Source organism: Anser brachyrhynchus, assembly GCF_964034855.1.
Source record: "Anser brachyrhynchus genome assembly, chromosome: 1".
Classification (NCBI taxonomy): Eukaryota; Metazoa; Chordata; class Aves; order Anseriformes; family Anatidae; genus Anser; species Anser brachyrhynchus.
Window position 1 is genome coordinate 63,800,444 of NC_137694.1, and position 26,125 is coordinate 63,826,568.

At 39.6% G+C, this 26,125-nt stretch overlaps 1 protein-coding gene across 28 annotated transcripts in view; it reads right to left on the reverse strand.

The window, feature by feature from the left end:
* The window catches only part of BICD1 (BICD cargo adaptor 1), a 180,482-nt gene that overhangs the window by 118,478 nt on the left and 35,879 nt on the right, over nt 1-26,125 (reverse strand). For 15 of the 28 annotated variants that reach the window (XR_013938714.1, XR_013938715.1, XM_080553301.1 and 12 more), the window contains exon 2: nt 13,644-13,670. The exons of 11 other annotated variants lie outside the window; for them this stretch is intronic. Coding sequence is in view for 15 of the 17 variants with exons in the window: in XM_080553301.1 (XP_080409427.1) it covers nt 13,644-13,670 (27 nt within the window). In the remaining 2 variants the exon portion in view is untranslated. 2 more of the 28 variants (XM_080553298.1, XM_080553300.1) reach the window with 2 other exon arrangements.

Below are 26,125 nucleotides of genomic sequence, written 5' to 3' on the forward strand. Positions count from 1 at the left end.
AACTGGCTGGATAGCCGGGCCCAGAGAGTTGTGGTGAATGGAGCCAAATCTGGTTGGAGGCCGGTCACTAGTGGTGTCCCCCAGGGCTCGGTACTGGGGCCGGTCCTCTTTAATATCTTTATCGATGATCTGGATGAGGGCGTCCAGTGCGCCCTCAGTAAGTTTGCAGATGACACCAAGCTAAGTGCGTGTGTCGATCTGCTCGAGGGCAGGAAGGCTCTGCAGGAGGATCTGGATAGGCTGGAGCGATGGGCTGAGGTCAACTGTATGAAGTTCAACAAGGCCAAGTGCCGGGTCCTGCACCTGGGGCGCAACAACCCCAAGCAGAGCTACAGGCTGGGAGATGAGTGGTTGGAAAGCTGCCTGGCCGAGAGGGACCTGGGAGTATTGGTTGATAGTCGGCTGAATATGAGCCAGCAGTGTGCCCAGGTGGCCAAGAAGGCCAACAGCATCCTGGCCTGCATAAGAAGCAGTGTGGCCAGCAGGTCTAGGGAAGTGATTGTGCCCCTGTACTCGGCTCTGGTGAGGCCGCACCTCGAGTACTGTGTTCAGTTTTGGGCCCCTCGCTACAGGAAGGACATGGATGTGCTCGAGCGAGTCCAGAGAAGGGCGACCAAGCTGGTGAGGGGTCTGGAGAACAAGTCTTACGAGGAGCGGCTGAGGGAGCTGGGCTTGTTCAGCCTGGAGAAGAGGAGGCTCAGGGGCGACCTTATCGCTCTCTACAGTTACCTTAAAGGAGGCTGTAAAGAGGTGGGGGTTGGTCTGTTCTCCTACGTGCCTGGTGACAGGACGAGGGGGAATGGGCTAAAGTTGCGACAGGGGAGTTTTAGGTTGGATGTTAGGAAGTACTTCTTTACCGAAAGGGTTATTAAGCATTGGAACGGGCTGCCCAGGGAGGTGGTGGAGTCACTATCCCTGGAGGTCTTTAAAAGACGTTTAGATGTAGAGCTTAGCGATATGGTTTAATGGAGTACTTAGTGTTAGGTCGGAGGTTGGACTCGATGATCTTGAGGTCTCTTCCAACCTAGAAATCTGTGATACTGTGATCTGTGATACTGTGATACACATTCAGTCCTTTATATCACTTTGCTAGGTTTACATAGTTTCAGCATGCATAGTAAATTACTTGCAAAGTTTTAGCAAGCTAGCTATTACCATGTATCTCTCACAGGTAAGGAATCTCTCGACCTCTGGGAGTAACCTTGAGAGGCATCCCTGCTCAACAGGAAGATTCTTGCATCCAGCCCACTGAAATATAGGTTAGCTCAACAGGCTCTGGGCTGTCCCCTATTTATGGTGCAAGACAATTGACTGCTAATCATATTTGCATACCAGCCATGTTTGTTTGGTGCATGCTCCATCAGCCTTTGGATCTATCTCCCCCAAATCCACCTTGAGCCCAGTTCAACTATCATGGCCAAACACACTCAACATAGTCATCACGGATAGTTATTGCCCAACCAGAGTTACAGGTGAAGGGTCAGTGATGGGGGGCAGGGGAGAGGGGGAGTACACTGTCACTAGCATGTGCAGATTACTTTGCATCTTTAATTCCAGAGTCCAGAGAAAGCAACAGGAAAATTGCAGTTGCTGCATATTTCACCCATTTGGAAGTAACATGCTACCAAGTGCATACTATTACATTATTTCAAATATCCCTGCCTGCTTCACAATTCCAAATGGTAGAAATCAGATGAATTTGTTTAAATTGTTTTATATCATTATTATCAAAACAACTAATATTCATGTAGTATTATTACGGTAGGTTGGGGGGGGGGGGGGGAATCAATGTTTTCCGAAGGTTACTCAGCTTCTGCAACAGTTAATTTACCCCAAGACTGGCCACAAGGAAAAAAAAATAGGATTATGACATTCTTGAGATGTGCGAGCAACTGAAAACTTATCTTTTGCTAGTAAAAAGAATCGAATGTTTTTCACCACCACCACTCCCTGAAAAAAAATCAACTTCAAAGTGAGGAAGGATAATATTCTGTTAACCCAATTTATCACATGCTTTTATGGAACTAGAATCTTTTGTAGTTGAAGTGATACGCATCTGTATTAACATTCTGTTTAATAAGCAAATGAAACTTAGAAAAAAGTTAATCTTTCAAGTAAGATGCTTGTTACAAACAAATGACTTGTTTTTGGAAATACTGTGCATGAGATAAATTCAGCATGGGCCCTAATCATCACATGGAGCAGAGATTGCTTTCCATCAGTTATTTCACAACAGAAGAAATCAATTATAACCATAAACAACAGCAGCAACCACTTCAGAAAAAAAGTGGAATGTACTGAAATAGGATAAAAACAACACATTAAAAATAGCCCTATTTGAGCACAAGCTTCTACTGCACTTCATCAGTTGTCCGAACTGAGAGCTTTCAGAACAATTTGTAATGTATTGCTCCATTTTTGCAATTTTAAGATCAAACTATCAAAAACATTAAGCAAGTGAGATTCATGTTGCTCACTCACACTGATCTCTGTAAGAATCTTTCTTCTACAATGTTTTGGTTTTGGCTGGGATAGAGTTATTTTTCTTCCTTGTAGCTAGTATGGTGCTGTGTTTGGATTTAGGATAATAATGTTGATAACACACTGATGTCCTAGCTGTTGCAGAGCAGTGCTTACACCAAGTCAAGGACTTTCCAGTTTCTCATGCTGCCCTGCCAGAGAGGAGGCTGTGGGTGCACAAGTAGCTGGGAGGGGACAGAACCAGTAGAGCTGACCACAGATAGCCAAAAGGGATGTCCCATGCCATGTGGCTTTGTGCTCAGCAATAAAGATGGGGAGAGTTGGCCAGGGGGCTTCAATTCCTCAGGGACTGGTTGGGCATGGGTAAACAGGATGGTGAGCAACTGCACTGTGCATCACTTGTTTTGTGTATTTTTTTCTACTGTTTTGTTGTTGTTGCTGCTGCTGCTTTTTTCTTTCTTTTTTTAATGTCTTTATCTCAACCCACAAGTTATTGTACTTTTCAGTTTTCTTCCCCATCCCACTAGTAGGGGAGTGAGAAAATGGCTGTGTGGTCCTTAGCAGTCTGCCAGGCTAAGCCACAACATAACAGTTACAAAGCAATACGTTACCCCAGAAGGAAAAGATATTTAAGAAGTGATCTTCAGAGTCCTACCCAGAGTGAAACATCCATGTGGCTGAAATGAGACTATGAAATTTCTGCATCTTTTAGATGAGCATAAAATCATCCTACTAACTTTGACTTCAGTCAACGTTTTTGTGACATGTAATTGTCACCATCTTTGGGCAGAGGCAAAGAGACAAAATTTAATGCTGAGACACTTGAAGAGGCATAACTTCCCAACACAACACAGTTGATGAGATCTGCCATGTTTCTTGAACTATCAGCTATTCTGCAGCTGTCTGAAGGCTTCTCACACACAAACAAACAAACAGGGACACTCTCAGGATTCTCTGAGGTTGCATTGGACAAAACCTGTGCTCTAGCTGCACAAATACCAGACCACCCACTTGAGCTACAATCCTCAACCCTGCTTGCCAAAAATCAAGGAAGTCATAAGTCAGTTTTATTGACATAACTCCAAGAACTGGCAAAGACCATTTCAATGCTCAATGTAACGGAAGAGCATTCATCCCCTGCATCTGGCTGCAGTCATGCCCTACAAGACTGTCCAGAGGTGGCACTGGGCAGGCGATGGTCTTTTGCACAGTGTTTTAGCCAATGAAGCCAAAAAGAGCAGCTGCCATCACCTGAGAATTTCTTCATCAGCTTGACACCCTAGCTAACCTGACTGAACACACCTTGAAGTCTATTATGCCTGGCAATCACATTGATGAACCAGGACAACTAATGAAACTCAAAACAAAATAAAGGAATTTGAGCATGTGAAAGTATTAAAAGAATTCAGTAGAGTGACATCATCTGCGACATGGCCCACAGCACTAGCACTAAAAACAAGCTTGTTTACAACAGTACTCATGGGTATACCTACACAAATAAGCATTTCCACGGCCTGTCACAAATCAGTGACCCTAACAGCACTCAGAAGAGATTTCTCACTGCTGACACAGTACTAATATCTAAACTGATCCTTAAAGTTTGTGGAAACGAGCTTGGCATGGAAACACACTGCAAACCCTATGAGCAACAAAGCCTAGGCTGGATGGTACATACAGAGAAGTTAGTAGCATCCTTCTGTATTTGAACTTTGCTGCTCCCCTGAAAGAAAAGGGGTCCTGTACCTGCCAGGTTTTCTCTGAGCACAAAACAAAAATAAGGATGAAAACAATTCATTCTTGCAAAGAAAAATGTTTTGATTTCCACATCCAAAGTCTCATTACCAGATGGAAGTATAGACCTTGATTTAATTGGCATAAGTGGCTTAGTGGCAGCTCTCAGATTTAAGAAGCCAGAAGAAAAAATACACAGATGTGAAATCAAGAACTCATACCTAGTGCTTTCTGTCTGGAAGAACAGGAGATAAGACACCAAATAATGCATTTTTCTGTTATCTACGTTTTGACCGTTAGATTGCTGCAGTTATTCCCTAGTCATATATTTAACAAACTTAAATATATCCTACAAACCCACAGGTAAAGAACAAGGGGGAAGGGTTATACAGCACTAACTAAGATCCTTGGGTTATTTCGAACTAGCAAAAAAAAAAAAAATGAGCATACAAGAAAGATGCCCTACAGGCTCTCTTCAAGGGACAGGTCCATTGTGACTGATGAGATGGCTCATCAATAGGGGATTCACTTCTACAATTACATTACTGACAGGCCAATCTCATGCATATTCTCTTGAATAAACTTCTGCTTTAAGTAGGCTGCAGTCTCATCTATCTTGAAGTTGAAAGGCTCCTTGAATGCTTAAGCTCAGAGTAAAATAGAAAATAAAACATAAGGCTAAGATATTCTAGCACAAAAATCCTTCCTGAGTGGCTTTTGTATTTCAGTTTAAGGATGAGAAACTAGCTATTTAGTTCTATTCTCTTCAGGTATGCTACATGGTATGAGACCCAGAAATTGCTCCTAGCCTGTCCTTTTCTTAAAAACGATCCTTTCCATTGCACTATTAATGTTTTACAGCTCTGTTGAAGATGGAGCCCTTTCTATTGCTATTGACCTCTTATGTTTCTTCTCTTTCACTTAATTTATCTGACAGAAATGCATGAACTTATACTAGCTACAGCTCTCGTGATGTGGTTTTCCTCTCACTCCAAAGAGGAAATTTAAATCTCCTTTTCATCCTTAAGGTCTTTACAGAATTGAAGTTTCCAGTGTACGCCTTAACTGTTACATTCTCAGTAATGACTTCAGCACAATTTACATGATTTTCCTACCAAACAGAGGTGATAAAATCACATTTGTTGGAAGAAGTGGTCACAGTACATGCGTCATATCGAATAGAGAACTCCCAGCATGACTAGAGTTTTCAGTAAATACAGCAAATGACATTATTAAAACAGACGATAGAACTGGCACTGAAATGGCTGCTTTTTTTTTTTTTACTTTTTTTTTTTTTTAAATCATGTCTTCCTTCTCCCAGACTCTTACTGTATTGGCAACCCTTCCCTCAGAAGCACATAAAGTCAGACAGAAAAGTTAAAATGCCTTGCCAAGGACTGCTCAATGACATGGGCAGGCTTCCACCTGGCTCTTAGTAGACAGTCTTTCCTTGCTCCCTCAGCTAACAAGGTTAATTAGTTACTAACACTATCATGGAAAACCATCTTGAAGACCAACCGAAAATTCAGCTTCATTATTTATGGAATGCTTTAGTTTAGCTTATTTTTATTTCTTAAGCAACAATCCTCCACATCATTCTCTGTGCCCAAAATATCAGACAGCATCCCATATTTGAAATCCTTATATTCACAGCAAATGTAATCCTGCAATATCCCTAAAGACAAAATGCCAATCCAATTTTGGGTCCTGAGGCACTGCAGTGATGGCTTCTGACAGGGTAATCCAGGCACAGTATCTTTTCAAGTGGCTAAACCTGAGCTGGCAGCTCTGAGTAAGTTAGCTCTACTGCTCCAAGCATCCCTGGATAAAAGAACAAAAGCATCCCTTGTGTCCTCTTAGTCATATGCTACTCGGGGCTTTCCTTGTCTTTGCCCTTCCCAAAAGTACCAATATTTCTTGTTTGTGCCGCCTGCAAATCTGCATGTTAGTTTGTATCTGGATTTGAACCCTGCCCTGGAAGTTTGAGTTATCCAGCCCTAAGGATTTCTCTCTCTCACACTGACACCAAGTGTTTTGCTGTTTCATTTAACTCTCCCCATAACAGTCTTTGCACTGACATCTTGTCCTTCCCTTTGTTGAAGTGACTGCCACAGAAATAAGGCAAAAATGATTTTGATTAAAAAAGGCAGGACAGATGAAAATCAGCTTTGTGCTCACTGAAGCCTCCTTCAACCCAGCACAAGGGTTTCGATGAAAATCAATTTGCTTCTCTTTAGATTAAGAGATTCATTTTTGCACTTCAAGGCCATGCTAATGAAAATGTTTCCTCTTTCTTTTACCCATCAGGGAAACTCTACTCAACTTTGAAATAGGGAGATGTGTGGGAGAGCTATGGGACTTGCCTGTTCAACCTCAAAACATTTTTAACCAGTCGCAGATCATTCAGTTTAGCGGGTATTCAGACATACAGCAATAGTTATATACGCATATATACACCAAAGGGCAAACTTCAGCCATATAGAACAAGGTGTAGATCAAACTACCACTGGAGTCACTGAAAGCACTGATTTCACCTAGGACTGGAGCACACGATGCACCATCACCACTTGCATACACCCTCACCAAGAGGCTGAGGATGACAGCAGGAGGCTTGACTGAATTCAGTGGATCTTGACTCGGGCCTCGGTATTGTACCCACTTGCAAGTGTCCCAGGCCAGCAAGGGAGCATAAAATGGAAAATTCTGGATATCAAATGACATGTTTTTTTAAAAAAAATCTACTTAGGATACACTGAAAAAATAGGTATCTCTAGCAGAACTTATGTTTAAAAAATACCAACCTTTTATTCATCTAGCTAGTCTGAAATATTTCTTCCACCTGAAAGAATTATTTCCATCTGCTTTAACAACATCTGAGATCAAAGACTGGCTTGATCCATCCTTTCAGTATATGAATGTTGTCACATACGTACGAAAATATTCCAAAAAATCATATTTGCATTTTAAACCTAAAATAACCAACAAAGCAGAAGACAGAAATGTAGGTTTTAGCATCATTCATGTTATCTGAAGCTGTTCTCAGCCAATGTGCACAGCTAGTGCTCTTACTCAAGTCTAGCTTAGTGTTCCCTCTTTTTCCTCTAATGCTATGGAAGACAGGCAGGATTTTTCTTTGTTTCCTTACCTGACCACATCAAACTTACTTGAAGGCATGGGACAGCACTATTAGTGGCTGTCCCAAAAGACAGATGATTCCACACTTCATATAAATCCAAGCAAGGCTACCATGCATCTTCATTTAGAAGGAATGACTTCCCATTGATTTATTATTTGCTATTTCAGCTTTAAAATCTAGGATTGTTTCTGCTTAGAAGGTAATTAAGGGCATACACTGAGCTCGCTAATAAAGCAGTTAATTGCCAAGAATGATTGCAATGAATTTAACCACAGAGGAAAGAAGATGAAAACATGAGATTAGCATTTTAAAAGCTTGCAATTACAGTAAGAACAGCTGCTTAAGTTTTACTAAGGTTACCAAATTTGAAATAAAAATGGAACCTCTTCATGAAATTGAAGTAAAAACAGATTTCCACTAAACCACATGGTAAAGCACAATAATTGCTCTATAGATTGTAGAAAAGCAAAAGGTTTTGTCTCACTGCTGAGAATTATACAAATGCTCAAATGCTCAACTTCTCATTTTACCTTGCCCACATATTGTGTGAAAATGCCTTCTCATATTTCAACAGGGTCAAATGCTGGTTTAAGAAACCTGGATATATCATAAACATAGTTTCTGACAATATGTCAAGGCATTTACTCTATCATGACTTGCTTCTTGCATGTATCTACCAAAGTCAACCAACAGAAGTCATGAAGGAAATAAGAGTCAAAAAGATACAAATAAGGGAAGATTTTGCTTTCTCCATTTGCTTTGGTAGGTGCAGAACCAGTCCCTATTTCAAGGAATCTTTTGCATCGTTATATTCAATCAATTACATATGCAATGAGGAAAGGAAAAAAAAAATACAAGATTTGACAACCTTTTGTTAAATGGCTCATAGTACTATCTACAGGAAAGCAAAGATTTATATTGCATGTTCCCAACACAGAATATTAGACCTTCAGCAGCACTGCGTCTGTTAGTCCTCATCTTACAGCACGTTACTTCACTTGCTGATCATAGAATGGTTTGTGTTGAAAGAGACCTTAAAGACCATCAAGTTTCAACGCCCCCTGCCATGGGTAGGGACACCTTTCACTAACCAGGATGCTTAAAGCCCCGTCCAAGCTGGCCTTGAACACCTCTAGGGATGGTGCATCCAAAGCTTCTCTGGGCAACCTGCTCCAACGCCTCACAACCCTCTGAGTGAAGAATTTCTTATGTCTAATCTAAATCTCCCCTATTTTAGTTTAAAGCCATTTCCCCTTGCCTTATCACTACACACCCTGACCAGGAGTCCCTCCCCAGCTTTCCTGCAGGCCCTCTTTAGGCACTGGAGGGCCGCTGTAAGGTCTCCCCGGAGCCTTCCCTTCTCCAGGCTGAACAACCCCAGCTCCCTCAGCCTGTCTCCATAGGAGAGGCACTCCAGCCCTCTGATCAGCCTTGTAGTCTCCTCTGGACTCGCTCCAACCGGGCCATGTTCTTCTTGTGCTGGGGGCTACAGAGCTAGACGCAGGGCTCCAGGTGGGGCCTCACAAGAGCAGAGCAGGGGGGCACAATCACCTCCCTTGCCCTGCTGGCCTCACTGCTTCTGGTGTAATCCAGGATATGGTTGGCTTTCTGGGCTGAAAGCACACATTGCAAGCTCACATTCAGTTTTTCATCCACCACTACCCTCAAGTCCTTCTACACAGGGCTACTCTCAATCCAGTCATCCCCCAGCTTGTATTCATGTTTGGGGTTGCCCTTACCCAGGTGTAGGACCTCGCACTTGGCCTTGCTGAACTTCATGAGTCTTGCATGGGCTCACCTCTCAAACCTGTCACAGTCCCTTCCAGTGAAAAGGAAATCAACAATGGAGTCATTAGATCAACATCATTTTTCCTACATTTCTATTCTGTGCTACTTCAACAGGGAAAGTGGTAGAAAGTCTGCTAAAGAGTAAGCTACTCAGCCTCTGCCAACCTGCAAGTCCAGCCGCTAAGGTAGCATTCTTGCCACATTTATAGGGGAGAATCCATACTGAACTGTTCTCAAGTACCCAGCAGAGCCCACAACATGCATAATTTCCTCCACTAGTCTTTCCAGGATTAGACAGTCCTGTGAAGCTCTCTCCACTGCCTATATAGGAATCCGTGTAAGGGGAATAATGCCAGGAAAGACAAGGATAAGCAGGAGTAGATGTAAAAAACAGCTTCTCATAACCACAGAGTATCAGCCTGCTCTGCACACTGATGAGACAAGGCAGTGAATTTCTGGGAGTAGGGTTAATACACCGTCCCCTCACCTTCAACCACCACTTTTTCCAGATGCTTCCCCAGCTAACAGCCTTCTCTTATATCAGCTGTTTACTAATGAAGTCATCCATTCAGTTTAGAGAAGCCTAAAAAGACACAGTCAAGGAGAAACAAGAGTGCATAAAGAGTGGACAATGTAGATAAAAGGAGATACCATGCCTACTGCATTTAAGACCATCTTCAAAAGGACAGATTGAAAGCAAGGATTTATATTCACTAAAGCCAGTAAATAACTTTACCTTCTGCTCTCACCTTATCAATTCTGAACTAACGTTATGTTTTTGAACCTTTATGCAAGCTCCCTTTTCAACTGCAACAGAAGGGAGGATAATATAAGGGAGAAAGATTTGTAATATTTTAGAAAGCATTACCTTAAATTCTCCAAATTGATGTTTATCCATCTGCTGAGCACAGCACTACATCCTCTGCATCAATAAGCTCCATTTTTCTCTGTGCTTAATATCTAACCGATGAAGCACACTAAGACCACAGAAGTGTAACTTCTTGGTTAAAGCATGCAGATAGCTGTAATATCCATAGTCATCAGAGAACTGAAGAGTGGAAACAGTCCCACTAAAGCTGTCACTGAAACACAATATATTAGGTGCTGTCATGAATGGAGTATACCTCAAGAAAGGAAGTTATTTTATATGTGTATACATGTGGCAAACTTGCATCCTGGTGAATTAATTTGATGTTAAATAAGGTGTTATGGGCCTCCTTCACCTGAAACTTGCCACATAAAATTCATTTAGAAAGCTATCTGAACCAAATTTGTTCATTAGATGTGTTGCATACGCACATTTCAGTTCTGGCAATGAACAGTTTGCATTCAAGATAGCATTAATGGAGAAATATTCCAGCTATGGATGCTGGCGAAAGAAAAATATAAAGCTTTCTTTTTCTAAAAGGATCCATTTCTTGTCTCTATTCTTTACATTTCATCTACCTTGATTCTCTGTTTCAGAGAGCAACAGAAACCAATTTTCTACCTTCTACCCACTGTTACGTTAAAAGTTCAACAGTGTTAAGAATTGCCCTTGATTAAATATGAGCTTATAGATGCTGATGCAATTTATATCTACAAATTAATTGTATCACGATGTACTGGGTTTGGCTGGGATGGAGGTAACCTTCACAGAAGATAACATGGTACAGCTTTTCGTATTTGTGGCTAAAACAGTGTTGATCTCATGTTTGTGATCTCAATGCTTTGGCTATCACCAATCAGCATCAGGGCCTTCTGTTTCTCACTCTGCCCCCCAGTGACTGGACAAGAGGTTGGGAGGGGACACAGCTGGGACAGCTGACATAAACTGATCAAAGGGGTCTACCATATGATATCACGCTCCACAATAACCAGGATGGAGGTGTTGGGATAGCCATTGCCTGCCAACACAGCTGTGAGTGGTAGCCTTAGGTAGCTGGATAACTTAATGTCACGGTCACTGACTTGACCAGTGTTCAGTAAATCAGCCTATCTTTCTGCTCCTTTGTTTCAGTTCCTGCATCAAGTTTGGATTCTAATAGGAAGGGGATAGGGAAATTCTGGTTATTTGCAAAAAAAAAAAACCACGTATTTTGCCAAATTTGTTTTATTTCTGTAGAAGGGTACAAAAGGGTAGAAGTAACTGTCTGTATTAAAAACACGGTTGTACTGTGTAAGGAGCTCAAAAGGAAACTTATATATGAGTCTCTTATTAACTCCTTCAAAACAGAGCCAGGCCCCAGGAAGACAGAGAACATCATTCTAGCAAACAAGATGTTGAATTTAAATTAGAGAGGGCAAATGTTCCTGAGCAGAAAGACTGAGTAAAGTAGCTGCAGTTGAGCAGTAACAACAAAAGCCCTGTTAAGTACACACTGTAGTAAATGCAATGCAAAGTTGTCTTCAGAGAAGTGTATCAAATAACGTTTCAAATTACAACACCTAGAGACAAACAGCTCCCAACTACTAGTTATGTGAATTTTTAGGATCAAGCCAAAACCTACCAAGCAAATGAGAATGGAAATTCAGGTTCCTTCCCAGCTCTGCCATTGATCTGATTTAGATACAATTAGAAATTCCTCTGCTTGATTACTACCGGCTGCAGGTTTCCTAGAGCACTGTATAATTCACATTGATTTAATCTTTAAGACCAGAAATATCAATAAAGCAGCATATTGCTGTCTATAACTATGCCATCATTTTTTTCCTTTACTGATAGACAATTTGAATTAAAATATATATATATATTGCTTCTACTACTACAGAAAATTCTTAGTTGATTTTTTATGAACCTCAAAAATCAATCAACTAGAGATCACCAGCATTTTAGTTAGCTCATAACATACACCATCTGTTAGCTCATAACAACATACAGTTCACTTATTTCCTGATTTTGGCAATATAATGCTTTTTCCTACACAAACACGTAGATAAAAGAACACACCAACAGAATCCAGGTTATCTTTTCCATATCTTCTCCTCAACCTTCAGTTTGTTCAGTTACTGTCTTGAAAATACAGTACTATGTATTTCACACAGTGCCATAATCTTGCATAGAGCCTCTGGGCTCCAATGAAAAATAAATACATCTGTAACAATAAAATGAAAAAGTTATACCAGATTTAGAATACATCTTCATCTGAGCTGTATGTATATCTCTTCCATGCAAGTATTAAACTACGCACATGTATATGGTATATTTACCACATAAATATATACACCCACACATTTTCACATATATATTTTAAATAATATTTCATAGGTATATTTATATACATACACACATGAATATATATATATAGATATAGATAAGTAAATAAAATAGTGACTGGTCCCCTGCTTCTTCCCAGATGTTAAATCCATTTCTCTGTAAAGAAGTGACCCTTTCTCAAAAGAGGTGAAAAAAAGAAGAAAAAAAAAAAACCACCACAAAGAGTAGCAAAAGCAGAAAGTGATGGGAAAGTCCAGAAGATGGAGAAGGAATCCCTATACTGATTCAACTTCCCAACAGCACCAGCCTAGTAGGATACGGGCTCTGGGAAGCCTCCATGGGAAGGCAGCCACAGGGATGCTGTAACCAGACCCAGGAACATACTGCCAGCCTGAAGAGGACTGGAGGGGCTGTGAAACCCATGGAAAAATTTTCCAGACAGAACAATAAAAAAAAGTGCAAGATGGACCATTCCAGAAGGAAAATTTTGTCTTGGTAACCTTCCTGCCAGCCTTATTAACTCCCCTACCAAACTCATGGCTTTATAAACCAGAACCGAAGCACTAAAACGATGTGTCTGCAGACTTCAGTGTTGCATAAGCTTATAACTCAGTAGACTTTATGACTGCAAGCCATTTGTATTGATTTATTCACTCCATTAGTGAGGGAAAGATGAAATTCTGCATTGATAGATAATCAAATTGAAGAAGGAATAGCTGATTAAACATTTTAAGATCACATTCTAAAATGAAGTTTTAGAAAGATGTATCCAAAATTAAATACCAAGAGTATAGAGTTCAATAATCAAAATCTATGGTCAGAAACTTAAGCCACCAGTCTTATTCGTAGATGAAGTTATGTGGCCACTTTTTACAAACCATCGTCTTAACTCTACTCAATAAAGCTTTACAAGACTTGTTAATGTAATTATGAAAATTAATTGCACAAATGAGTTCACAATTTTTTACTTCTGGGCTTTGAAGTAACTGTGTTTATGGAGATCAACAGCTTCCTAGAAACATAGCTGAATACTTAACACAGGAAGCCTCTTGCTGCCAGTCACTTCACACAATATAGGAAACAATGTGCCTTTGAAATTCAAACAATTTGGTCATTTTCCTTCGATGTATCCTCTCTAGCAGACCACTGACATAACTGCCATTAAAGCAATAATGTGGCAGGCATGAAACAAGATCTGCTTTAAGTGAGAAATTAATCTTCCCCAAGTAAGTATGCAAATACTTAATTTTGACATTAAAAAAATCATAAGAGGAATAGGAAAAAAACTAATCCATGAATAATAATACTTACCACCTTTTTGTTGGGCATCTCGAATTTCTATAAAAAGATAAATAAGCATTATTTTCCTCATTTACCTATGGTGAAAGTTGAAAGTAAATTGCTCAAGGCCACAAAGTGAGCCAGTGGCATAACTACGAAGTAAAGCTGAGGCTTTTTAGTGCCATAGCAGTACCCTGCTATTGGACCGCTCGTTATCACGCGAATAGTTACAGAAATTACAGTGAAGAAATCCACGCTCCTGGTGACCTCCCCAGTATCACCCTTCCTTTGGTAGCTTTCCACAGACCATTTCCAACCTACCTTGCCTTCTGGGTAACTCGGCCACCTGGCAAGGCCTGCAAGGCCTGCCTCGAGCATCCCAGCCAGCACCAAGCCCAGGAGAGACCGCAGCGCTAGGACACCCAGAGACTACTGGGCAACTGCTCCGGGAGGGACAGGAGGCGGCACACAGGAGGATCTCCTGAGAGGCTGAAGTTCTCCATAGGGCTGAGTAAGCTTTATTGCTACCTCATGAAGATCCAGGAATGGACGTGACTGAGCATGACATCAGCACTCACAGAAAACAATCCGTCACATCAACCTAATGGAGCCTGCATCTTTAATGTGGTATTGATTCCACTAATGTTCCTCTGTGCTGACATCCGGGAGCAAAATACCTCTCTTACACAGTAAACTATACTCAGGTCACGCTGTACAATACCCCATGTCATTACAAAGTTTTTTGTTGTTTTTTTGAAGCAATAAGTGTTTAAAATTCAGCTTTCAAAGGCAGTCACTAACATTATCATCACTAAGATGACACGTCACGCCTAGTCACCGTCACGCCTAGTCACTGTAACCAGTCATCTTCTAAGGAGACTTCTGAATGTAGCAGGTATATCCTAAGCAAGCAGGCAAGGCTGGCAGAGCCGCATGGGTTACAGAACAGGGTGCTGTACCAACACTTCAGTGCTCAGTACTCATTTCAGGGCTCTTGTGGTTTGGGGGTTTTGTTCTTTGTCCATTCTCCTTAGTCAAATACTTTTTTCTTTTTTTTCCCCTCCAAATGGCTAACTATACCCACTGTATTTAAGTGTCAGTGTTGCTCACTTGAAATCTAGTGGTGACCATTCATCAACTCCCACTGATTTCAGTACAGCTGTGTTACTTGTCACCAAGCTGCAGACACCGGAAACCCAGAACTGGTTAAGTGATCAGGGAACTTCAGTTGACAAGAGGTTTTCCGACTGGACTCCCTCAACGAACCCCAGCCATCTTTCTGTTCTTCCCTTCTCCCCCACTCCCTGTACAATGGGGACAGTCTATGACCCCATTCCTTCCCTCCCTCAAACCACAGCCAGCTCTGATCTGTCTTCTCACACCTTGTCATATCATCATGAAGGTTTCTGAAAAGGAAGTGAGGAGTAACAAGCTTTTTTTTTTTTTTTGGGGGGGGGGAGGAGGGCGGCAACCCTACAAGGTGTCTAAAGAGCTAAGTTTTTCCAGGTTTTGAAAATAGTTACATTCATGCTTATTCATCATCTTTGCCTGGTTTATACTATAACTGCAGACAGATGAGTTCATTACATAAAAAACATGACAAATAATCCCATACACCTCAATAAGATATATTTGAGGACACTCCCCTCTACATCCCTGTAGATGTTTGACACTCTAATGGACTTCCTATGCAAACAGCAGCAAACTCTGTACATTTGGAAAGATAACACAATGAGAAAAGCAAGAGCAATGCTCCTTTGGTCCACCTACCCCATCTTTTCCAAATCCCAAGCAGGATCCTACTTAAAGAACTAGTTGCCCTGCTTCTGAAGTGCTGAGAAAAATCTTCACTCTGCAGACAGCTGCGAAAACTCGTGTCAGTGAATAAATTATGAAACGCCTTTCAAAATGTTAGTACTATAGTTAGAATATGAGATGAATCATACTCCAGAAAAGAGACACCCCCATCTGTCAGATCTGCAAAGCTGGGAACTTAATATAGAAACTATACAACTTTCCTTGAGATAAAATTCTCCTGCCAAATCTGTATCTTTTCTAAAATAGTAATCTGCCTTGTTCTCTTGCTCGGAATGCTCCACTTTTTGATGATGCCCCACTATGAATGAGAATTACTTTGTTTTATTAGTACTCTATCCAGCCGCAAATGGATAAAATCTTGAGAGGAAAAAAAGAATCATTTTTTCCACAAAAGGACCTCTGCCATATGGTCAAAATAAAGGATGCATTGGCTTAAACACATTTCACCTCCGAAGAAACTTATCCATGCAAATGTAGTTTTACTAGAAATTATACATCCATAAAAAAATGCCACTCATAAGCCTTCCAATTTTCTTCAGAAATATTCACGCAAAAAAAATCATTTTTAACATTAACAGTCAAGTGCAGTCAAACTAATGTATTCACATAAAGAAAGCCTTATGGACATCAGATCTTCAGTTCCACGAATTTCTACTGACAGTTTACAAGAGACTTGCTTCCACAGTGAGAGTGACATATGTGCTCCACTTCAGAAAACATCAAAAAATTCTGCTTTAGCACTAACTAAACACACTATAGGGAGGGACAATTCACTTTTTTTTTTTTTTAAAAAAAAAGCATCTGAGTTCCAAACATAAGGTAAGCAATCCTGTGTATGATGATCATGGATTTTGTTGTGATATTTAGAATAACTTACTTTATTCCATACTAACTATCTTATATGCAATGATTTTTTTTTCTTGGGCAAAAAATATAGAGCACACTAAAATTTGCAAAGTACCATCTCTACTTGCGAATACTTAAAGTTTGAGGTGATCTTAAAATGATTTAGGACTTCATTTATGTTGGTTTTCTTCTCATGTCTGTATAGCAGATACTCCTAGGGAATCCTCAGATGCACCCTACCTCTTCACTTTAATTAGGTCAATCAAATTTGTTCCTGTTTCATATCACAACTCAGGGTGTTTCATTGAGTCTGTTCCTTTTTTTCACTGAAGTGAGCATAGAAAGAAGAGAAAGTGGAACTCTTTTGTACAAAAGAGCATTGAGGTCATCACAGAGCCAGAACACCTACAGCGACATGAATTCACCCATCACAAGCAAGAACTTTTCTTTAAGAGAAACCTCTAAACAGTTTATCTTCACAGTTTATGAAGTTGTATCACAGCACTTCCATGGTAAAGGAAGTTTGAATGTAATAAAAAAAAGACAAACAGTCTAGTGCAGTATCACAGTCTTCACTCTTACACTTTAATTCCTCAGAGCTTTCAACATTTCCAATCTTCCTGGCAGCTTTCAAGCTTACATTACATATAAAAATAAACAAGTCCCTTCCACCCTCTTTACGAAGACTAATGATGTTACAGGAGCTTAGCAAGCAGACAGGCAGGAAACTTATTCACTACAGCCTGGAGAGCACAAGCTTGGGAGAAAGGATTTCAGTGCTAACAGCTGAGTGCTAAACGGACAATTTCTCCAGATGTTTTGGCCCTTAACAGGGAGCAGCAGGCAAGCTGCTGGTCCTCACAGTAGCATCCCCTCAAGTTATTACATCACGGTAACAGTTTAAGATATGAGCTTCACCAGACTGCTGTCATGGACATTGCTGGTGAAGAGGATTTCCATCCTGTAACGCAAGAAAACAAAGAACTTTAGCACGAACCAGGTAGTTCCTGCTACACAGCTCTTCGATTCCATCCCCATCTTACCTCCCACAACATGCGAACACAAAACAAAACAAGAACACACACAAAAAGGAAAATAAGAGGAGAAAAAATACCAAACATAACATCACCTGGAAATATCTATACTAGTTTCATAGGACAGCTGAAAAGGGACAAAAGAGCTTGCATAGGCAGAAATATAAAGAGCTTAATTCAATCAAGATGTTATTGTGGCACAAGTAATAGATTTCAGGGCATCTTGCAGCATTTAAAAAACCTCCTTGGTTTATGAAAAGGGAAGGAACACCTTCAAATTCCTGCTCAACGTAAATAGCTTAGCAGATCTTTACATGGGTAGATTTCACAAAAGAAATTCAATTAGCCATAAGCTCAATTAAATATACACAAAATTAGACTAGGATAATTAGTGAAAAAGCACTAAAAAAAAGCTCATTCTATGTTAAGCTTTAACTATTAAGAATATTAATGTTATTAATTACTATAGCAATTATTTTAAACCTAGACAGTTTGTATTTTGGTCTGTAGGTCATCACTACCTTGAAGTAAACGTTGCCTACTTGTTTTTTTTTTTTACATTTCTTTTAAAAATTAAAAAGCTATGCTTTTTGAAGTAGATATTGTTTTGATTTTTTTCATCTTTTAAAAAAGATACCATGGTTAGTTAGGTGAGCTCAAAAATAGCATTGCTATCCATTTTATACAAACATGATCTACACACACCACTTTCCTGTACCCTAAAGCACTAGGGACCATAAAAACCAATTTCCACGTGCCACAGGAAAAGAACAAGAGACAAAGGTATTGATACAGGTCAGAAAAAAGAGTCACCAACAGGAATAGGCTTTTACCACATCTAGTATCTGAGGGAAGACAGGATGCTTTTCAAGGCTGTAACGGAAAACACTTTGCTATAAAAACAGAATTTCATAGGTCATAATTTCTAATTAGGTGCTGGCAATATTTGCATTATTTAAAACTGCTTCCCACACTGTTTAAGTGTGTGTTAACTAAGCATGCACTTTCTCCAGCCACTATAGGGCTCAAACACATCATGCAACTTCTCCATAGAAGCTCCAGTTGACCAGCAAGTGCACACCATCCACTGTTCATCCTCAGAAGAGCCTCCCTATTTCCCAGTCATTTCGGTCCTTACTCCAAGAGAGTTATGCATGGTTTACACTCTCCATCCCACCCATAGCTAACGTGAATGCTGTGGAGCTTACCCTTTGCTTACCCCAGCTGTTGGGAACATTGACCTATTTTGCAAGAAATGAATGGCCTGTTTCTTCCTATATGTCCTGCTGCCAGCCTTATTCTTCTGTTCTTTCTTCTGAAAGCACCCCAAAAAGAAATCACTTAAAGAGTTCATCTCTTTAAATGGTTGCTGGGTCACATTCTCAAAACAAGACCGTGAAAGATTTCTAAAGCCTTCCCAAGGCTTCTGAGCCCTGTGGCAATACAGCCAGGACAAAGAATCTGTATCCTAACAAAAATAATTTTTTTTCTTAATTCCTATTGTGAAACTGCTGCAAACCTCCTCGTCTAAAGAAATTGCTAGCTGAATTATTTGCTAGTTCAAGCTTATCTATTAGCCAGTAGGATCAAATAGATTTATGAAGCTCTATCTGCAATTTCACACCTGTTTCAAAAAAGAAAAACAATTTTAATTAAACAAATGTAACTTTCATGCAAAGATTAGGTGCATGAGATTTTTATGAGTGAGCTGAGGTGCAAGACTTGACAGTCTAAGCTAACCACAGGCTGCTTCTATGAACAGCCTTCCCTGTTCTTCCTCCTCCTCCTGACCACGTCTTCCCACCTTCCCACTTCCACCTGCACTAGGATGGGTACAACTGTGCTAACTGGCAGATCAGGAAACCAAAAAAGCCAGACTGCTGCACAACTCCAAACAAGCCCCATACCAAATAGCATTTCACTCACTTTTCATTCACCAATGATCCTGTCTACTCTTTGGTTAGCTTGTTCTAGGTCAAGGTGTGCAACCTCAAGTCGTATCTGCTTTACCAAGACAAAAGCGGAATTCTCACCTGCTTCTTTCAAAACATCATCTCTAAAGCAGCTATAAAATATAAGGAATGAAAAGAAGAATTATTTGTATACAAGAACAAATCTTTTAAAATGTGTGCAATTTACAGATATTTATCCATAAATTCACTTTTTTCTATTTCCTGGGAGGTGAGAAAGGCTATATATATCAGCAAAGGCTCACCTAACATCTCCAACAGTTAGCAACAGCAGAGTCCTAGGGAAGCAGCCAAGAAGAAAGCACAGTACAGTAAGATATCCTCAGAATATACACTAGCTTGCACATTTGGGACTTCCTGAGCCATAAATGCTATCTGTGTTTAATGGCTCTCTACAGGTATTTCAGAAACACATTCTGTCCCTTTGTGAAACCAAGCAGCAAGGTGACAAGTTTCACAGTTTAACTGCATTTTGTTGTTGTTGTTGTTTGGGGTTTTTTTTGGCCAATACTGAAATGCAGTTTTCAAGAGAAAATATTTTATAACCTTTAGACATCACTTCTGAAGCGAAAGTGTCAGCTCAAGTCAATGTGCTTGTGCTTCAAAAGAGCTTCAATAGGTTAGCAGGGCATAACTTTTTGTTGCAAAAGTTGTATTGACTATTCTGCTATGTAACCTGTTTATCCAAAGGTTAATTCTGCATTTGAAAGTAACCTTACTTAATCTCCCTCAGAGACAATTGGATTTTTGGTCTTCCCTGTAGATACTGCCTCCCCACCTCACCCCTTTTTACAACTGTTTCAGCCTTGTGGTGATGAATCATGTTCCAGTTCTTTGATGCATACCACATCATTGCTATGACTTGTTACTATCTATTTTACTCATTTGTTCCTCCAGTCCCCTTTTCTACAGAGAGAGAAGAATCCTTTGGTATCCTCTCCCTTAGAAAGAAAGATTGTGGAATGTAAGTCTTCATTTTCCAATGTAAAGACAAGAAAAAACACCTTTGCTTTTACTAGTATGATTTTAAATATTCTCAAACGTATTTATTTAAATCTTTTAGTGGTTTGTTGTCCCTGCAAAAACTGGTGACAGTATTTGTACTCCCAATGCATCTCCAAAGAAAATATTGTTTATTTACACTTCCTGCAATTTAATGTGACTTGAGAGGTTTGTTATTTACGTTTCCCATTTTCATCCAACTTCAGCTTTCCAAAGGAGTCTTCAGAGAGTTACGGTTGTGTGTTTTTTCAGTTACACTGCCCTCTTTTTCATTGCTACATAACCCCACTGTACCCCCTTTTATTTTATTTCCCAATAGACAATACTTCTCCTTGGAGCCTCCAATAAACTGTCTTTAAATGTTTGACCCTTTACTGTGAGACTTGTAGTGCTTAACAAAACAAAAAAACACACGTACAAAAACACCCTCCTTTTCTGCTCTCAATAGCATTGTCCTTGGCTTCTGACAGAAAATTTTCTAGCTTTTGCCGCCCCCGGAGAGATGCTGAATTTCTGTGCACTGTAGTCACTATTACAGGACAGCTTTTCTGCCATGACATTTTGAAACCGCTCTGCATACACAGCTCAGGAACCAGCTGCTGCCTGTCCTCGTATGAATCCTCTCACTAGTCTGTCTGTGAATTTGTCACTGTGTCTGAAGCTTAGTTTCAGTATTCCAACCCAGTATGATACGTACGCAATCCAGATGGACATTAAAGACCTCTCTCTCCCATGACTGTTGTACCTCATCCCTCTACAGTCTTTCCCATCTTCCTCACGGTATTACTGCTAGTGTAACCACACTGATGATGTAGTCCTACTACTGTATTTTCCTTTTCTGTGCCTAGAGTCTAAACTCATGGGGATTTTGTTACTTATGACAAGCTGCTAATCTGACTTGACTTTAAGCTTTATCATGCAACAGTTTCCCCATCAGCTAAGCCTGTCTTTCTCTGTACTTTAATACTATATTATCCCCGCAGTTGTCATCGTCCTACCAACTTTAGGATGTATATTATAATCAACACCTTTTTAAGATAAGCATTTAGTTGCCATATTTTTCTTGTCAGTTTCCTGATATTAGTGCAGAAATTCGTATACCATGTTTGATATCTTTTTTCCTTGATCTGTATGCTTAAAGAGCACTCCATTCGGTCTCACTTCCCTTCTATTTCTCAAAGAATGACTGCTTATTCCTTTCTGCCCCTCACAGAGGGCACAGCAAAACAGTTACTACCTGTATTTTGTTTCCAAAACGTCCAGATTCACTGTGCTAAGAATATGGGTAAGAGACCTTGACCACTGGGTCCTCTCACTCCTTTCCTAGGAACCTGTCCAAATACCTTGTGATGCTCACCATCACCCTGACACCTAGGAGTAAAGTCACTGGGCAGTCCTTCTCTGAAGAATACCAATTTTTTATTATTATTTTTATAAATATATTCTTCATAGATTAATAGTTCTCCATTTCAAAATGCAGCGTTCTGGGAAGACACTTTCATTGCAATGTGTTACAAGAAGGACTAACTATTGCACCCTATTTCTTTATCGCCATGTCATTGCCATCCTGCCATTAGCCTGGAGCTACTAGTTTAGAGATGGTATTGCTCTCCTTAGTCCCTGACATAATCCTCATTCAGCCTCTGTCTTGTTTCCCCTTTTTCAGCAATTTTGGCATTGCTCAGCTAAAAGAAAACCTGCTCTGTAACAGTGGTGTCTGTGAGCCCCTTCATTTCCCTGCTTTCAGCTCAGCCTTTCAAATCAGAAAGGCTCTCAGAGGCAAAGCTTTTCTCAGAGGCAAAGATGGAGCACATTTTGGAAATTCTGAGCAGGAAATTGAGAACCTACCTCTCCCTTGGTGGACCTCTGCCTGTATTTTATTAGAAGGGGTTGTTGCTAGTTTAGTCTGTATCTACATAGCCATTTTTAACTATATCTTTCAAGATTCATTGACAACGCTGGGGACTGAGAACTTAGTGGCCTTTGCCCATGCAACATAATTGGATTCAACAGGCTTTCTAGTTGGATTATGTCTCTGAGCTGCAGAATTACCTGAACCTCGTATGCTGGGAAGGAGAATATTGAAGACAGTTGACCTGACATCATCTCCACAGGTGACCTAGATTCACTTCGTAACACAACCCTGCTAGAGACAAGCATCACATTTCCAGCAGCTCTACTGCAGGTACAGAGCTCCTCTGGCTTGTGACCATAGAAAGGTTCATTGCCACCCATGTTTGCTCCCTTAGGCAATATTCACCTACTCAGGTTTGAGCAAGATTCTCATCTCTACTACAAAGCTGCATTTTCCCCTGCTTTCCATCTCCTTTTCCTGCACTAAGAGGGATACTGGGCTTTGGTGACAGTGTTTTAAACTCATGGCATATTTCCAGCTGTTTCAGTGAAGCTGGAAAGAACAAACATCAATGAGATTAAGTATCCCTACTTTTACCTGTCAGCTGGTACTCTTAATTCTGTAAGAACACCCTATGCAGAATCTTTCACAAAAAATATAGTAGCATTCCATCATTGTGAATAAAATATTTTCATATATTTTTAGGGTGTTTTTTTCTTCCACAAGCAATCCAGAATAGTAATGTACAAATAAAAAAACTGAGCTGCTACGAGGGAAGCCACAGCTTCTGAGTTAGCATAAAGACTTCAGGGAATAAACACGGGAAATGGACTTCATTTCACCACAACTACACTTGTTTCTCTGTGACCCGTGTACTGCTATGGTGCTGTCATTAAGGAAGAATTTCAGCTCTATATAAACAATTTTGGGGTGCAGGGGGGGAAGCCCCCATATAAATGGTAGAAAGTTAATGTAAAGAAAGCTTTGAAAAACAGTTCTTACTGACATTAGCAAAGAACTAAATTATTCATATTACTGAGTGCAGAAGAAAGTGCTGACACAGGTAACTGTTTGCATGAGGAACTTTCCAGCCTCCCCTAGCTACCTTGAACTCCTGTTTCTAGAAATATGCAAAAGGTCTTAACCTTTGATAGCTGTTACATGAAACGATTACTTGTCTACTTCACATCTAAATTGCTTAGAATTAAATTTGAACTCCTCCAAGACTTGTCTGCCTATCCAATAAAAACAAGAGTTTGCCAGTTGTTAGGGAATTTTTTTCTTCATCTCTGTTATTCAGTAACATCTCTCCATGTGTCAGCAGATACAAGTATACTGAAGGAGAAGTTTCCTTATTGATTTATCTCAGACCTCTGAGCCAAGAAGCCATTTATCACTGTCACACACAGAGTCACAAATATATTTAACATAATGTGTTAAGCACAAAGGCTATAAAAGCAGTGAACCATATTTTCCAATAGGCTGCTGCTTAACCTCTTTCTCTCTCTGTGAAACACATACTACAGTTGCATCTGTTTTTTCACACATGAAGTTACACACACTTTTTTTTTTTTTTTTCAAATGAATCAAAATGTTTTGGTAAGGTATTTCAGTTGTCGTCCAAGACCCATTTCTTCCAAGATCTGCTTTTTATACATTGCTGTGTTACAGCTTGAAAAACTTGAGAATGGGCTTGATGGCAATTTTTTTGCTTTTATAAGTTACATTTACTTGTGTAAGAGATATTAATCACTGGAGTTTAAAAATCTGTATTCCTGTCATCTCTACGAAAAACATAACACAGGCTAAAACTTTCTCACTAGTCACAATTCATCACATACTTATAGGCAAGACTCTTTTCTGCTGGTGCTATCTTTGATTTAATTTTGGGGTCCTTATTTTAGAGTAATCCTGGGGTTCCCCACTTAATTACATGTCTAGAGATAATGTATATTACATTCCTCACTGACAGCTATCGTAATGGAAGCGACAGAAATCAAACTCTCCTGAACACTTTCTAAGAAAACTCACAATATACATAGCCATGAAGTATTTCATCTATTAAATCTACACATTTTAAAAAAATGTTGTGTCTTCATCCAACATCATCAAATGCAATGCGATGTGAAGGCACTCTACATTACAGAGTATAGCACAGCTCCTTGTTTTCTCTGACCAGCGAAAAATATTGCTACAAATATCTTGTTTTGTAGGAAGCACATAAGCCAATATCCCTGCTGCAAAACAACTGGACACTCAGAGATGACACTTAGAGATGACACTTAAACACAAGACAATTATTCTGAGTCAGTAGTTTGCTTGAAGTTAATGCTCCTGTTTCAACCTTGAGCAAAAGCCTAGATCTTGGAAAGCTGGTTTGCTTTTACCACTTTTTCATTTGGTCTAATAAAGGCTATCACGTTTCCTTCCTCACCTCACTTATTATAGATTTATTAGTATTACTGTAACTGTGATGGTCTTTGAAACCTTACTGAAAGTTGTAAGCTCTTACGTTTCAAAGAGCTTCCAAATATAATAATACTGGTGTGGTTATGATCTAGAGAGTCCACACCCATTTACTTCCAGAAAGAGAAGCATTATTTTTTAATTTATGACTTAGGAACTTTAGTTTCATAATAGCAATTTCTTTACAACTCTTCCTGAAAATAAGAATTTTATAAAGTTTAACTTTTTACAGTTTTTAAATAACTGACTGCATGCACAAATGAAGCACATCACATGCTGGTGCAAATCAATGCATTTCCATATATACATGATATACATTTCAGTTTACCATACAAACTTGGGTTGAATGAAAACTAGAAGACCTTAAGTAGTTTGGACCAAGCCCTTTACCATTGATGTGAGATTATCTGGTACTTTCCTAATTCAAAAAAAAAAAAAAAAAAAAGGATGGTGAAGTAGAGTGAAAGTTTTACAATGGAAGGGAAGGGGTTGTTTGAGTTATAACAGAAGGTAGCTCATTTGGAATTGCTAATGCATAAACTAGAAGTATGTTAGGTACACTAAATTATAACACAAAACTTTGCTTTCAAATATTCAGTGTCCTAAATGTCACTGTGAAATAATCCAAATGTGTAAGTCTTAAATAGATTAGTCACACTCATGTGCTTCAGATTTACCATATATTTAGATTCTTTTCTCTTTAGTTCTTCTCTACTGTGTTTTTCATGCCTTTTACTTCAAGATATTGGTGTGTATCAAACCTTAAAATCCAAGTACTCCCAGATGTTGCAGATATTCAGATTTAGACAGCAAACTAAATCCCAGGGTACCATCAGCCCTAGGGCTTTCCACTACCTTTCCTTGATGGCCAGGTATGCTTTGCTGAATTAAGTATGTAATCTCTTATCCAAAATAAGCCAACTGAACAGCCTACCAAAAAGTGTTGCAGCAGTTCATTTTATAGCCCCAACAACAAAACACACTGGCACAATATATGAAAAATAATGGAAGAGGGAGACACTCCACATAACTTAGTTTTTAAAAACGCTCAGTGCCTGAAGGCATTGGGAGTAAGCAGGGGAGAAGCTCAGGAAGTTTTATTAATTGTAAAGCAAAGTAGTTCTCACTATGTGCTAGTTGGTATTTACACAGACAAAAATACAAGATGTCCCTTATATTATTAGAAGTTGTCACCAGATGGAGAAAATAAAGCAAAAATAAAGTTACACATCATCCAAAAAGGATCACTAAGGATTTAAGTCTTCATACTTAGACCAAAGATATTGTTTTTGCAACACTTACGCCCATAGTTCTCCTTACTGCATGTATCAACACCTGATTTCAAAGACGCTGAATTTTGTCTAATGCAACCATGAAAGCTCCTAAGAATAAGCAGCTGTCTTGCTGATGTTTAACTATGGGTAGAACAAAGTTATACTATAAACTTTGGAAATAATCTGAAGAGGCAGTTCTGAGATATTGCTGAGAACTATTTCCAAAAGACAAAGATTTTGTTAATAG